This window comes from Alosa pseudoharengus, unplaced genomic scaffold (assembly GCF_046254945.1).
Source record: "Alosa pseudoharengus isolate Yale_2024_CS ecotype anadromous, Long Island Sound unplaced genomic scaffold, YU_APseudo_1.1 YU_APseudo_1.1_scf_7, whole genome shotgun sequence".
In the NCBI taxonomy this organism is placed as follows: domain Eukaryota; kingdom Metazoa; phylum Chordata; class Actinopteri; order Clupeiformes; family Clupeidae; genus Alosa; species Alosa pseudoharengus.
The window spans coordinates 9342521-9357582 of NW_027468859.1; the positions used below are offsets into that span (position 1 = coordinate 9342521).

Genomic DNA, 15062 nt, shown 5'->3' on the forward strand with positions numbered 1-15062 from the left:
GATAAGGGATCAGATTCCAAAAATAATTCCGTGGAAATGCATGGATTCCAGTTGCTGCTACTGGAACAAACTGGAATCCATGCATTTCCACGGAATTATTTTTGGAATCTGACCTTTAACATTTAGAGGGTAGGAGGGATATTTGTAACAAGATATATGAGAAGAGTTTGAGAAGCTCTGAGCTCACTCATCAAGATTGGTGCCTGGAATACGTCCCACGTGCTTCAGTGATGGCTTTTAATTGGATTAAAGATTGAAGCTGCATTAACCGAAGAAACATCCTTTTTCCTATGAACACCTTGTGTTTTTCTTACTTACTTACTTACTTTTCTTACTTTCTTTACTTAATACGCTGTTACTGAGGGGGCAGCGTCTGGCGGCTCACCTTGGTTGGAGCTGTTGGAGGGGAAACGGTCGGACTTCTTGAGCGTGCGGAAGTGCACACGCTGGCTGGCCTGGCTCTCGCCGTACAGCCCAATGGTCTGCACCTGGACGATGTAGTCGGTCTCCTCCTCCAGGTCCCAGAGCACGCAGGCCCGGCTGGTGGTGTTCACCTCCCGGATGAAGCGTTGCGTGTAGCGGTCCTGCCGCTGCGCATGAGGGGGGGAAGGGGGAAGATTGAGACAGTAGTAATTTCTAAAATAAGGTCTCCTCTGCATTGTAGCTTGAGTGTTTTTTTCATTTTTGTCAGTCGCTACGGATAAAAGTGTCTGCTAAATGTAATGTAGATGTAAAGGGGGAACAGAGGGCAGGAGAGAGAGAGAGAGAGGGTAGAGGAGAGCAGAGAGAAGGAGAAATAGGAACAAGTGTGTGAAGGGGAGAAGAGAAAGATGAGAGGAAAGGAGAGAAGGGGAAAGAAGAGGAGAGCAGACAGGATGGGAGAGGAGGAGAGGAGAGAAGAACAGAGTGATAGAGGATAGAAGAGAAAAGGAGAGTGCCGAGGGGGCAAAGGAGTGTAAAGGAGAGGACATGAGAGCAGTGGATAAGGGCAGAAGACAGAACAGAGGACAGGAGAGAAGGGCAGAGGAAAGGACTGGACAGTATAGAGGAGAGACTATTTAAGGTCCAAGTCACCACCAGCGCTAAGTGATTAGTGAAAGGCCCAAAGGTTTATGGGCTATTTCCCAGAGCCTTTATAAAGCCATGATTTTGAAAATCATCGGGCATCCAACTGATGGAACATTTTATTTGCACAAGGGACTCACACCACAAAATGTCAACATGAAAAATTCATAGTGATTTTTAGCTCTGTGTGATGTCTTGCCTGCTTCACAGGTGAAACATGTCAGCAGTAGACATTTGTGAGATCTATTGAGCTAAATAAGGTCAGTGGAAGATGGTACTACAAATTAGATTTTATTCTTCATAACTAGAAAATAAAAGTGTTCAGGTATACAGGCCTTTTTCTCAGAAGCCAACATACTTTTTTTCTCCAGACAGTGTGGCTGAACCTCACCCTCTGTTCCAGCGTGTTCAGAAATGCTGCAGCGTCTTTAGCCATTCTGGACAGTTGGTTTAGTAAATGTTTAATCTGTACTTTGCTTAACTCTTCATATTCTAAATTTAATCATGTCAGAACACGCTTGGATGGACTCTCCGAACACCTCTGGTAGACTGTCTCTCTCTCTTGAAGGAGAGGAAGAACTGGGGGGTCTAAACGTTCTTTCAACTGGGTGTGTGGATGTTCAGGAACTGCTGTCTGACACGCACACACACACGCACACACACACATATACATGTACACACACACACACACATACATGTACACACACACACACACACACACATACATACACACACACACGCCCCTGCAGTATCGGGAGGTGCTCTCTCCATGTCATTGCAGAGGCTTGATGGAAAAATGCATTTAGTCTTTTCCCTCAAATGAATAATGCATTGATCAGGGGACACAGGACCCCAAGCAAATTACCAAGCCTATAGACTTCCAGTTGTGTAACATTCAGAGCAGCTCACTGTATAATTGCCCATAGATGTAGAATGTGTTTTATCATTTAATGCTCTCTCTTTCCAAATTAAGAAAACCTTCTCATTACCTCCAGTAATTGGTATTAATGAAATGTTTACAATGTTCAGCTACAATGAGGTGGAGTATATTTTGCGTGGAATGACATGAAAGAACAATGTCCTTTGAAAACTGGTGAAACAGGAGAATACCCATAAATGATAGTGATACAGAGTCAAACCTCCAAAGCTTCATGTACACTCTAAAAAGTGATAAAAGAGTCAACACATTTTGTGTCAATTTCAACACAAAATTGTGTGGCTGTCTGGGTGAAAAACAGATTTCAGCTAACTCCTAACTCATTTTTTTGTTAAATAGCTGAAACCTGTCTTTCACCTTTCACATAGCCACACAATTGCTGTGTTGAATTTTGCAGTGTGTCGTTTTGACACGTCACTTTTTAGTGTGTCTTTTATTATTGAGAGTGGTCAAATTTTCAATTCAAATATTTTCCTTAATTTTTTGATAAACAGCATACCAGAGCATAGACATAATATACATAGACGCCGCATCGACCGCTGCTCCCTACTAGCGCTGACAAGATTTGGAGCCGCCATCTTGGACCGGTCATCCACTCCACTCAGTGTAATCTGTTTGGCCGGTGCAATGAGCTGTCAGCGCACTTAATTAATCATATCTCACTGAATACCGAACAGATTTTCATGCGTTTTTTTTTGCTGCAAAGGTCATACATGTAGCTATGATACAGGCCACATTGTTCGAAAATACAAAATACAACCAATAGTACGGTAATGTTAAATCTTACTTGTGAAAAGTTAATCCCCCGAGTATGGTCCGCCGATTTGAGCAGGAACATGCTGCACAGTGCTGTCATCTTGTGTTTTCTGCTGCAACGCAACGAGGAGTATGACCGGTCCAAGATGGCGGCCGCATTTCTTGTTTCCAGCAGCCAATGCGGCGTCTATGTATATTATGTCTATGTACCAGAGCCCTTGCCAGCTGTGTTTAGGGATTGGCTTTGTATCTGGGCTAGAGTTGTGCATATAGGGTGCACTGTACTGTATGTACTGTAGGTTGTGTCAACATGATGTAACGATTTGCTCAACTATTAGGGAACCTTCATTGAAACACTTTTTACCTTCACACAATGTTATTGACCCACTGTACCAATTGGTTGGAATATAGAAAATAATGTTGCATGTGTCAATATTGCAACATATTTTGTATTTTTAAGATGAATTCCCCTTGTTAGTGTGACCATTTAAGGGTTAAGCCCTATTAACTAATGAGTTAAACTGAACTTAATCCAAAGGTTCTGTTGTAAATCTATGTAATATAAAGTTTATTACACATTAATGCTGCCTGATCTTTCATGGGAATGTCATACCTGCTGTGTGATTGAGAAGCCAATTATGATGTCACCTTCCGGAACATCCCAGGTGATGGTTGCCGAGTCGGCCTTCAGATGCATAACGGACACGTTGACAGGTGCAGGGGGGCGATCTGCCAAGGAACACAAGCCCGGAATTCACCATCAGTCAACTCTGTGTGCCACAGTGCGTGTGCGTGTGTGTATCCGACAGCAAGTCTCACTGCAACGCGGAAATGTCACATTGTATGTACCTCCTGTGGAACTATTCACCCACCTCGTTTTCCAAGCAAGCACACGTGTGTGTGTGTGTGCGTGTGTCAGTGTGTGTATAAAAGTGTTTCTGTGTCTGTGTGAGATTTCATCTGACAGTGCAGTCTGTGTGTCCTTTGAGTCATCTAACCAGCAAATGAGATCCCCTCAGATCTGGGGTTTGATCTGTTAGACGACGTATACTGGGGCTGCCTCCTGCGTCGCCAAGACACATCAAAGCCCACAGCCTACAGCAGCACTTCTCCTCAGAGCAGCGCTGTAATACACATTAGTGGTCTGCTGGAACCTATTCGGGTCACAGCCGATGCAATTAGCCTACTTTCTGAGTTTCTGCGAACGGCTAGAGTCTACAGGTCTGAAATATGTTGCCTCGTGTCTGTTTATATTTGTTTACTTTCTCTCTTTCTCGATGTCTCTCTCTCTCTCTCTCTCTCTTTTTCTGTCTATTGCTCTCATTCTCGCTGTCTCGGAACGGTCCGACTGCTGCCAAGAAAGCTTTCCAATCTGGCATGGTCTTGTCAGGACGTAAAGCACTTGCTTTGGGTCACGTTTTGCCATGCCTTGTCTACGGTGCGAGAGCCGTGGGCCAGTGGAGGTGTGTCTAAAAAGCAATCTCAGTAAAACACTCCGAGATGTTATATAGGATTTTAATCCCTTCCCGGGCCAACACTCCTCTGACTATCAGATGCTTCTTTTCACAAACCCCCTTCCTTTCACACACCCCCCCCATTTTTTGTCTTTAAAATTCCCAGCATGCATCTCTTCTTCCTGCCCCTCTATCCATAATCAGCTCATTCTTCAGTTCCCCAGACTATAGCTTTGACCCAAAAGCATATCTCAAAATCAACCCCTTTTTTACCTTTTCTACACCGCCCCACCCCCACCCCCCCACTCACACACACCACCCACCTTACCTCTGCTGACACCAACAAAAAAAATAAATTTTCGTCCATCTGCGGAATACTGAACAGTGGCCCCCAAAAAAGGGCCCTGTCTTGTCTTCGACCATCTGTCCGCTCTGTTCTGTGGCGGCGAGTCCTTTAAATGCACTTTGACGTCTACTTGATGTCCATCTCCGTACGGTGGCGGCGGCGAGAGACCCATTTTTGCCGAGCCGCTATCGAGCACTCCATCATGATTTAGCTTGGCAATAGACAAGCTAATTAGAGTACCCACAAAGGAGCAGTCAGGGATGGAGAGACAGAGAGAGAGAGAGAGAGGGAGAGAGAAAGAGAGAGGGGTGACATTCGATATGCGAGAGCCGGTAGCTCAGTCCAGGGAAGTAGATCCATAGACCTGTCTGGTTGTGATGAGCTGAGATGACCCGACTCCTTGTGCAGTGGGGGGCTATTTTTAAAAACCAAAGTCTAATGGACTTTGTGTGCTTTATAGCAGGGGATGTGTGAAAGGACAAAAGTATTCTCTCCATATCCTCCCTCCCCCTCTCTCTCTGATCTGCATGACTGTACCACTTCAGTGCAAAAGCTGCCACTCAGCCATATTATGTAATGACTGGTCCGGGAACATAAAAAAAACGGAAAAAAAAACTATTTATGGAGATGGCGGACTGAGCCTGCATGCTATGTGATGTCTTCTCTACATGTTCAATTCACTAGTGGAGCAGCAGTGCATTCTGGTTTGAAGATAATTGCCTCAGCGGTTGTTGCCGATGTTACTTTTTAATGATGGCCTGCGTCACACAATGGCAAGATGGTGACAGCTGAACCCATTCGCCCCGTGTTTGTTTCTCTTTCTTTTCCTTTCACACCATCATTTCTCTTCTCCGCTTCTCTTCATTTCTCCTGTCGCTTCTCCCGCGACTAGAGGACATGGCTAATCACCTCCGTCCGCCGACACCGTACAGAAGGGTCACGGCAGGTGTCACGGTCGCCGAGTATCACTCCGCCAATCGATCTAGGGCCAGCACCAGAGGGAGGAGAGGTCATCCCATCAGGGTTATGCCAGTCAATACCTCTCACTATCCGTCTGCGGTTTTCCACTGTCCGAGGGGTCGGGGTCAACGCCGCTCCTATTGTTTGCCAGCCAAACACAACACAACAGGCCTGACAAATGGAGCCCAGATGACTGCGGCTGACTGAGGCATTGTCGGGGGAGGAAGAGAAGGGTGTCTGTGGGGATGAAGGTGTCTCTGTTTGTGAGTGTCACACAATTGTTTCTATTATGATGGTCCCAGCTGTTGGCGAGCCATACTGTTTGTGTGTACTGATGGGTGATATAATGAGGAGGAGAAGAAGGAGAAGAAGTAGTAGAAGAAGAAGAAAAAAAAAAGCAAGCAAGACACCAAATAAATGACCTTTGCAAGGAAGGACATTGAAAACAAAAATAGGGAAACTAGAGATAATTCTTTCCTTGAATGACAAAAATATAAAAACCTTAATTTAAAAAGAAAAAAATCCAAAAAAGAAAAGCAGAATGATACAGTAAATTATGAAATGATATTGGTGGATATGTTGAGGTGCTCATTCATAATAGGAGTGACAAGAAGAGTCAAAAACTTTCTCTGTGCTTGTAAACCCTCCATATTAAAGAGGTGAGAGTGACAGAGAGATAGCTCCTCTCGTATTTAATATGCAGTAATTGGATTTTGGAATCCCATTATGTGATTGTCATATTTCATGCAGATAGTGTCTCAGGGCAATTCCTTCTTTTCTTGCAGATGTCGTGACCTGACTTACGGAGAGAGTAGTGAAGAGCAATGCACCTCCTTACTACTCCTTAACAGCTCAAGGACAGGGATAAACATTTATTATTCAAAATAAACATCATACCATTCATGCATCAAATTGACTGAAATATTCCCTGTATTTGTGTATTTCATAACTAATGCTCATTGCATAATTTTCCTCAGTGTTAATCCACATTATAGAATCCTAAACTCTTCTTGAACATTAGCCATTTCTTGGAAAGCCAGGCCCCATTTCTTGGAAAGCCACAGTAATCCTCAGAGGTTTTTTTTGAAAGGTGCACAGTGTAGTTTTTTGTGGAGTTCTTGATATATTTACACCTTTAGTTTTACTCCCACCCCATTATATATCTTCAATTGGTTAGGACCCTCTTTTTTAAGGCTCTGGGTGCCTCTTCAGTATTAGTTTTCAACACACAACATAGTCATATGATTTTCACAGGAAGTCCACAAAGAAAACAGTAGCCAGCTTATACAGGCTGCTGTAGGCAACCGAGATCCTAAGACCAAGATCAGCAAAGTCCAGTGAGGTTGCATCTTGAAGGTAACATCACGAAGGCAATAAAACGTGACTTATAGATGTAGATTTCTTCATAATGCACCTTTAAAGTAGCCTGGAAAATCCAGACCCTGATAATCTAGAAAGATTAAGGGTCTGGCAAAGAACAATGTAATGGCCCAACTCGAGGGGCGGCAACAAGCATGCATTTAAAAATCTCACTGCACGCAATTGGATAACACTAGACCATGTTTACTCTGAATGATTTCAGACTTCAACGCAATCGGATAACACTACGACCAATGTGTACTGTCCTCCAATGTTGCGCTGTCTTCATCAGTTTAGCTGGTTCCCCGGAATGTTGGGGTAAAAGTAACGTGCATCATTGCTCTTTGCCAGAGTGTCTCGCAGAGACAATTCCATTGTGCTCTCGCGAGAACTCTGGATTTCCAGGATACCTTTAAAGCACTCCGACCAGGTGTTGCTCTAGGCAGTCTTGGCTCCCTTGCCCTGTTTCTCTCTGAGTCTCAGCTTTACAGCGCATCCATCAGGGTTTCCACCATGACATTTACACGTTGCACAAACACAGCCACTCTGGCGTGAGAAAAGCGTGTTGTCCTCTGGGTAATGGGAGTTACAGGAGTCATCGAGGAGCCGTTAAAAGCACGGGCGCCCGCTGCTGATGCATGGGAACACATCCATCCACACACACACACCCGCACCCACACACACACCCGCACCCACACACACACACCCTCTGCTGATGCAGGAAATGATTGTTTGGTTAGAGGCGAGATGTGAATTATGGCGCTACTTAAGGTGTCTGGCTGCTGGAAGCTATAGCTATGGATACTTTCGAATTAACTCAAAAAGTCTGAAATTACACAGGAGAGCAGCTCCACATCGGAAAACAGTTTATAAACGGTGAGAGTAAATGCCATTTCTAAAAGCAAATTGTGTCTTCCGCTACGCTCTCAGATTGATCAAATATGAAGCAGTTACTTTTGTCTTGGTTTTATTATTTCCATGCCGAGAAGGGGTTTGTTTTCCTTCTGGTGGTAATGATGCTAATTTGTCACGCTCTCAGAAGAATGTTATGTGAGAGACAAACATCATGAGGGTCACCCTGCAGTCCAACAGCAGTCGCAGACACCTCCCAAACGTGTCTGTCCTGCCAAGGTGAATCATGGGGCAGGCAGAGCCAGGCCTGAGTGCACATCCCTGCGAACACTCCCAGAGGTTTTCACTCAAAAGCCTTTCCTCACCCTGAGTAGCGGCTACTCAAAATAGAATATGAATATGTGTCTGTTCGTGCGTGTGTCAGTGAGTGAGGGAGTGAGTGAGAGAGAGAGTGATAGAGAAAGAAAGAGAGAGAGAGAGAGAGGATGAGTGCATGCGAGTATGAGACTGCACGTGCATTTGAGGGTGTGCACATGTGCACACGTGTCCAAGGGCATGTTTGTGTGTTTGATGAGTTAAAGCTTTGAGCTCCTGCACTGCCCTCCTGTGTAGACGCCAGCGGAGGCCCTCCATAATAAACATGAATAAATCTCTGAAACAAAGTAAAATCACCTAAACATCTTGGCTCCTGGCTGCCCATATTTTGAGCCAGCATCTACATCAGCAACATTACCTTTACAATAAATCTGTGTCTCTGTAATATGAAGACAGGCTGAAATGTCATGTTGCAGCATCCTTGCTGCAATACTGTTTTACCTAATAAGACTACGAAATACAGTGAAATATCAGAAATATCAGAAAGTCAACCATAAGTAATCACAATGATACATGTTGGATTCTATCCATTTAATTCAAAATGGATAACACATGTAAACGTAATTGATCAATTGGCTCTTAACCCATGGGGTTACTCCAGTCCACTATATTTATGACCACGTAGCGGTCATATAAGGATTGTCAAAGGTTTTTTTCCCATCATCCACTTCCTGAATATTTGGTCAACGATTCTCGGGACACTGAAACACCGCACATACACACACAAATCGTGGCACCGAAGATGACAAACTTTTTATGGTATGTTGGTCTTTAGGGCCTGCATCAACCTATCCCATAACCACTTATTTGTGGTCATATTTTTTTACTGCTATGCGGTACATCTAGTATTACTATATTATCGTTATTATTGTAAACTATACTGTAGCTTGCTGAATGTAGGCCGTGTTTGTCATAAATGTAGAAATCGAGATACCACATTGTTCGTTCTATTGGGTAGAATATGTAATTGCGTCCACCATATTGGAGTGGTCATTTAATGAAAACCGGTTCAGATTAATTCAGAATTATTTTCCAGCAAAAGACTGCATTGTCTCAATAGACGTGGAGCAGAATCTGACCACTGCTATATGGTGGCCAAGTAGATGAATGTCAGGAGGCCGAACGCAGTATCTGGGTTTCTATATCTATGGAGTTTGCTGTCTATCTAGGGCAGCAGGATAGAGAGTCTCTCTGGCCTCGGAGGTGTCTGAGCCCTTCTGATAGCTGCCTCCACTGCACTCGCTCGTTCCCCTGCTCCCTCACTCGCAAATGGTTACCATGGAGCTTCCCGCATTCATACCTTAGCCTCATATCTTGAATAACAGCCTCCGTAACATCTGGTCTAGTCGCCGTAAATTAAAGAGATGAAGCCCAGCTTTTTGCGCAATCTGGCGTCTGTTGGCCACTCAATAAACCCTGCGCGTGCATCTCCTGACACTCACGGGCCACTGTAAATCACTCACGCTGCTTCTGAGAATGACAATTAACTCCAGATCCTGCCAGGGCTCTCTGTTGCGATGGGAGCCTAGGCGGAGACTGCTTGGCTCGGCACTCTGCTGTAGTATCACAAAGAAGCTGAGAGCCTGTGGTGTTCTGTCATAAAGACACGAGGGGATAGGGTGTGAGAGATTCTAAATAAGAAATCCTCTGCTTCTCTTTGAAACAATACTGCTCTGCAGATGACCTTGCGACGGTTTCTCATGTGCTGACAAAAGGCCTTTTGAAATTCTGTTTGATTAAACTCTGAATGCAAGAATAATCAAAGAATAATTTTTACATGACAAGCTATTTCACAAGGGCTTAGAAATCTTTTTTTGATCTGTTTTTGTTCCAAACGATGGTTAAAAATGCATGGTGCATCTACATTAAATGTGAGTACAAAGTATGGGCATGCTGATATGAGTTACAATAATCATCCACACTTAATGCGACATAACTCTTATACTACAAGATCATTTCAGGTTATGAAACAATCAGTCACTCTGTTTTGAACATTGTACTGAATAGGCCTAAGATAGTTTGTGGTATATTATAAGCATGTAATGCCTACTCAGTAATGCATAATACTGACTGATCATGACCTTCCATGATCTAAAATAAAGGTGAAGGTTAGGATTTGGATTAATATTAGGGTTAGGCTGGTTAAGCTGCTCTTACAACTGAATAATAGGAATGTCCTATGAACCTCATATATCAGCGTTTATACTGATCCACTAACTCTGCAACTATGACACTATGGCAGCAGTGTTTTAAAAACTACTGACGCAGTATCCAAAAGCCCAACTCCTACACTTCTGCTAACCCAGACAACTTCCTACACCCCCCACCCCTCCACCCCCCACTGGACCTAAGAAACACTGGCGTGTTCTGACAGATTCGGAGACGGGCCAGCAGCCTCTTTCATCTCACAGGACTGAGGCTCGGTGCTCTGCATCTCAGAAGATTTGCCCCTGAGCCCCCACCACCACCCCTCAACCCCACCGCCACCCCAACCCCAACCCCCCGGCCCTGTGTGCGGAGCAAGCTGCTGCATTGGGACGAGGAGATCTCTCTGAGCTCAGCCCCCTGCCCTTCAAGGGAGCACAGGGAACCACAGGAGTACCAGCTGGTGCTTCCGTAATCTTATCACATGGCTGGGGTCCGGAGCAGACGACACGCAGTTAATCAAAGTGCCGTGGGGGAATACAGTCGGTGGGATTACAGCCCAAGGCTGCCATGCTAGGGTCTTTTATGCAGGGTGACATGTCGCAGCACTGCAGAGAAACTAATCGTGTTTAACTTGCACTCGTTGTTTTTAATGTCCGGGCCTCGCTTAATTAAGATTGGCTAATTGAGTGATTTCGGGGTAATTAAATAGCCCATTAAATCCAACAGCCCAATGATCAGCGCACCACTCAGTGGGTCTCTGTGTGCACTGTTGATGAAGGCATCACTATGACCCTTTCATAGCTGCCGGGTCTAAAAATAGCTGGCTACTTGGCAGGTATTGCGTCTGGGGTTGAAAATTTCACGAATTACCCACAAACTGCAGACCCAAACTGAATATGAATGGAGAAGGTAATTGGTGTGTGACACACTGGTACATTTCACTCCTTGTTAGAATGAATGACACAGACTTCTGGGCAATGTGGACTAAAGGAGGTCCCCTTTCCTTTCGTAGTCAAGGTGAATAATTCTGCCATTATACTGCAGAACAGAGATTCTTTGCATTGCTGCTATGTCTTACAGTACTGCTGAAGACAAACCCAAAGAGGGTTGGGTGTCACAGCTCAAAGCCTTATGATGCCACATGATGAGATATGACTGGAGCCTATGAGATCATCTCGCTCCAGATCAGATGGGGCCTGGTCCTGGCCTGTGCTTAATGTAAACCCCTAATAAAGATCTGAAAGGGTCCCTCTGACATGAAGCACTCCATAGTTCCTTCTCACTCCCAGAACACTGTGAAGTCGCCACTGACCCCCACAACAAGCGTTTCAAATTAACCTTAACCAGTGGTAGGACTTCCACTGGATCAGTGACTGGCCGCGAACCTGGGAGGCATATTTTATTAGCTTACTTGGACATTCTAAACAGCGCTTTGCACAGCAAGGGCCCTGGCGACAGTAGTGAAATTGCAGTCTTGCCTTAGGGGGTGATAGTATCAGGCTGCACTCTACACCGCCATGCTGTGTGTGCTATAGGCCATGAACATCTCATATGGAAGCAGATGTCACGGTGGCTTATTTCAATAAAACAGTTGGAATTCTTGATTAAGTCCTTCAGTTCGTGCCTTCCCAGTTGAGAGAAAAACGTGGTTACATCGGCAAGGATTTGTTGCCTTTGCCCTTGCATACAATTTACCTGAGCAAGACATGGCCCAAATATGTCCCCTGCACTTTGAATCGAATGAAGTTATCGCTTTGAATGAGTACGTGTAGGTACCGTAATGCTCGAATTAGTTCCATACTTTTCTCGACAGCACCTGTCATACTTCCCGCGAGGTGATTAGAAATTCATCCTTGTCCCCGAGTCAGAACAAAGTGCGAACAGCTCGCGGCACACGGAATCCCACTTCAAACGTGAGAGATGCCAAACCGCGTACTCGGTACCGATTCAAAGAGTAAAATCCCAGGTGACTCTCACATACAAAGAGAGAGAGAGAGAGAGAGATAGAGTGGATTCCTTTACAGAGAAGCACTGACAATTATTTATTTCGCAAGTCTTTCAGGGAAATGTATTGTGAATATAAGGTTGTCAGAACAGATTCACAATTACATCGCCTACACTTCTGGCCAGGTTGCACATATGATCATGAACCCATGCCCTTGCTGATAAAATTCGTAATAATCACAACAATTTCGGCTAAATTACGCCAGTATACTGCTATCACCCTGAAATTACAGTCCACGAATTGTTTATTTGCTTGGAGATGGGTTGCAGTATGGCAAGTCATTGCGACCATGCGACATCACACCTCTACATCATGCACAAACGACTATATGTAACTGAAAGTATGGAATTTAGCTATGCTGTTTCTCGTTTGGCGTGTTAGCTTTTTTAAGTGCCAGACTTAATGGTATACTAATTCAAAAGTTATGCAGAGTTTTCTTTTATGTTCCGGTCCAATTGTAACGTAGTTACGGATGAAAAATAGCTAGGTTCTCACACAGTGTAGCATGTACTGAGAGAGAAGGGGTGCGCTAACTTACTTGCTCCCACAAGAAACATGTCACTACCGAAAAGCAACAGTGCCACGGAGTTCACAAAGACCAAGAGCCGAGCCATGTCTTGATAATGGTATCTTCCTCTTGCAGATGTCTACGAATCCATAAGCAACAAAATATCCATTTGTTCTGAGTTCGTTTCGTTTTATTTCTGCATGATGCCTGCCTTAGTTCTTGACTTAGTTTCCACAAACAACGGTAGGCAAAGCAATCAACTTTATGAAGGGCTCAAAAAACAGCATGATAGATATTCGTCAAGTTTCCCATGGGCGTCCTTTTCAAGAAAAAAAATGTATTTATTTAATGTAGCGTACATGTGTGCAACACTAGCTCCGAGAGGTTTCCATTGAATGTCGATTCTGTCCTGATATTAAAGGTAAAGTCGACGATTCAAATGCAGTCGTGCCATGTTACAGTTCTTGCTGTTAAAGGTCCTTTCGTGTGTGTAACATATCCTATGGATTAAAAGCGAAATCCGAGTTTTAACTGGGTGGACAATCCAGGACCCTGGTCAGCTCCATATTTGAGGATGAGCGCGGAGCCACGACGCGTGTGCTGACTGAGATGCAACGGCTAAGGTCTTCATTTATTCATCGACGTAAATTTTCGTGCTTCACTGCCGCGCCTTCAGTGCTCGAGGACTCAGTGAAAGCAGGACGTCGAGTTTTTTTTTCACTCAACCTTTGGTGTCCTGTCCTACTAGACTACTACAAGTACACTGATTAGCATGTATTCATCTTTCTTCGTCCTTCATTTGTGAGAATTACGTGGCGTATTACGGACATTCCCAAGGTTCAGTAAAGGTCCTCGGTCCTGTCCGTTTCTAGCTTTTTCCCTTTTTAAGAAAGCTCACTGGGTTGAATTATTCCAAGATTTAACGTACACTAATAAGTGTTCGAGGCTGTCCTGGCAGTGAGACTTTCATGTAACGCGCAACAGGAATCAGACCTGTATGCGTTTACTGGAGAGGCTTGCCTTCCTTTTTGCGCGGTTGGCTATGAAGTTCAATTCAGCATAGACATGGTGCTGTTGCTGTCTTAAATTCAGGAACAGCAAAACGCGAATGGCTCTCTGTAGTCCGTATTCAGTGCTGCTGTCATGTTTTTTACGTGTCTGCTTACGTATTTGTAAAATCATAGAAATGGAATCATAAATAGGATGGTTGCCATTTTTAGGCTATAGTACTCATTACGAAATGTTTATTTTCTTTTATTTCTTTGGAGGTTAAATCCCCCCTATGTATTACATATCCAATACATCTGTTAATGATACAGCACCATAAACACTATTCAAACTGTACCCTTGTTTTTTGCCACTGATAGTGGCTTCATTTAGGGTTCATCAGCAATACACGTGTATGTGTGTCAACAACTCAGGCTGTGACACATTAGAGTGACCTTGAAAAGCTACCCCACTCAGCCATTTCAGAACTAATACCAGCCAGAGGGCAGCGACACTTTTATTTGTAGCCGTAATAAAAATTCACAAGTAATGAAAGCAACAAGGTACAGGCCAGATCTGGAAACAGTACAGCTCAACCATCTTGAACACATTTGTCATAGTTCAAGCCTCCAATTGAACCCAGGCTATCGGGCAGTGGGTTCTAAAATGTAGCTTTTTTTTATTGTACCAGGCACAGGCACAACATACAGTATAGCTTTGGTACTGAGGGTGTCGTTTAGGGAGGGTTATAATCAGGGTTGGGTAGTAACGGATTACATGTAATCTGGATTACGTAATCAGATTACAAAAATCAAGTAACTATAATCAGCCCAGATTACAATAAAACAAATGTGTAATCAGATTACAGTTACATTGTTGGGGATTACCTGATTACATTTTATCATGCAAACAATGAAACTTTTTTTTATGATAGCCTAGCTATCTTTTAATTTAACAAGCTTCGGGCCTGCCGGTTCGATCCCCGACCAGTAGAAAAAATATGGGCGGGGGAAGTGGTTGAGCACTGCTCTCCCATGCCCACATCCATGGCTGAAGTGCCCTTGAGTAAGGCACCTAACCCCTCACTGATCCCCGAGCGCCGCTGTAGCAAGGCAGCTCACTGCGCCGGGTTGGTGTGTGCCCTTCATCTCACTGTGTGTTCACTGTGTGCTCTGTGTGCTTCACTAATTCACAGATTGGGAGACCAAATTTCCCTCACGGGATCAAAAGAGTATCTATACTTACTTACTAACTCTCGGCACACTGCCTGATATTTTCCTCCTAATCTTAATGTAGCCTCTTGTTTGGTC

At 44.2% G+C, this 15062-nt stretch overlaps 1 protein-coding gene across 1 annotated transcript in view; it reads right to left on the reverse strand.

Annotated features, from left to right (window-relative positions):
- fndc4a (fibronectin type III domain containing 4a) overlaps positions 1-12871 on the reverse strand; it is a 29563-nt gene extending 16692 nt beyond the window's left edge. Inside the window, exons 1-3 of the mRNA XM_076272562.1 lie at positions 12796-12871; positions 3372-3487; positions 386-590 (exon numbers count right to left, since the gene is read on the reverse strand). Of these exons, the coding sequence (XP_076128677.1) occupies positions 386-590; positions 3372-3487; positions 12796-12871 (397 nt within the window). The remainder of the gene's footprint in view (positions 1-385; positions 591-3371; positions 3488-12795) is intronic.
- Between the last annotated feature and the right edge of the window lie 2191 nt (positions 12872-15062).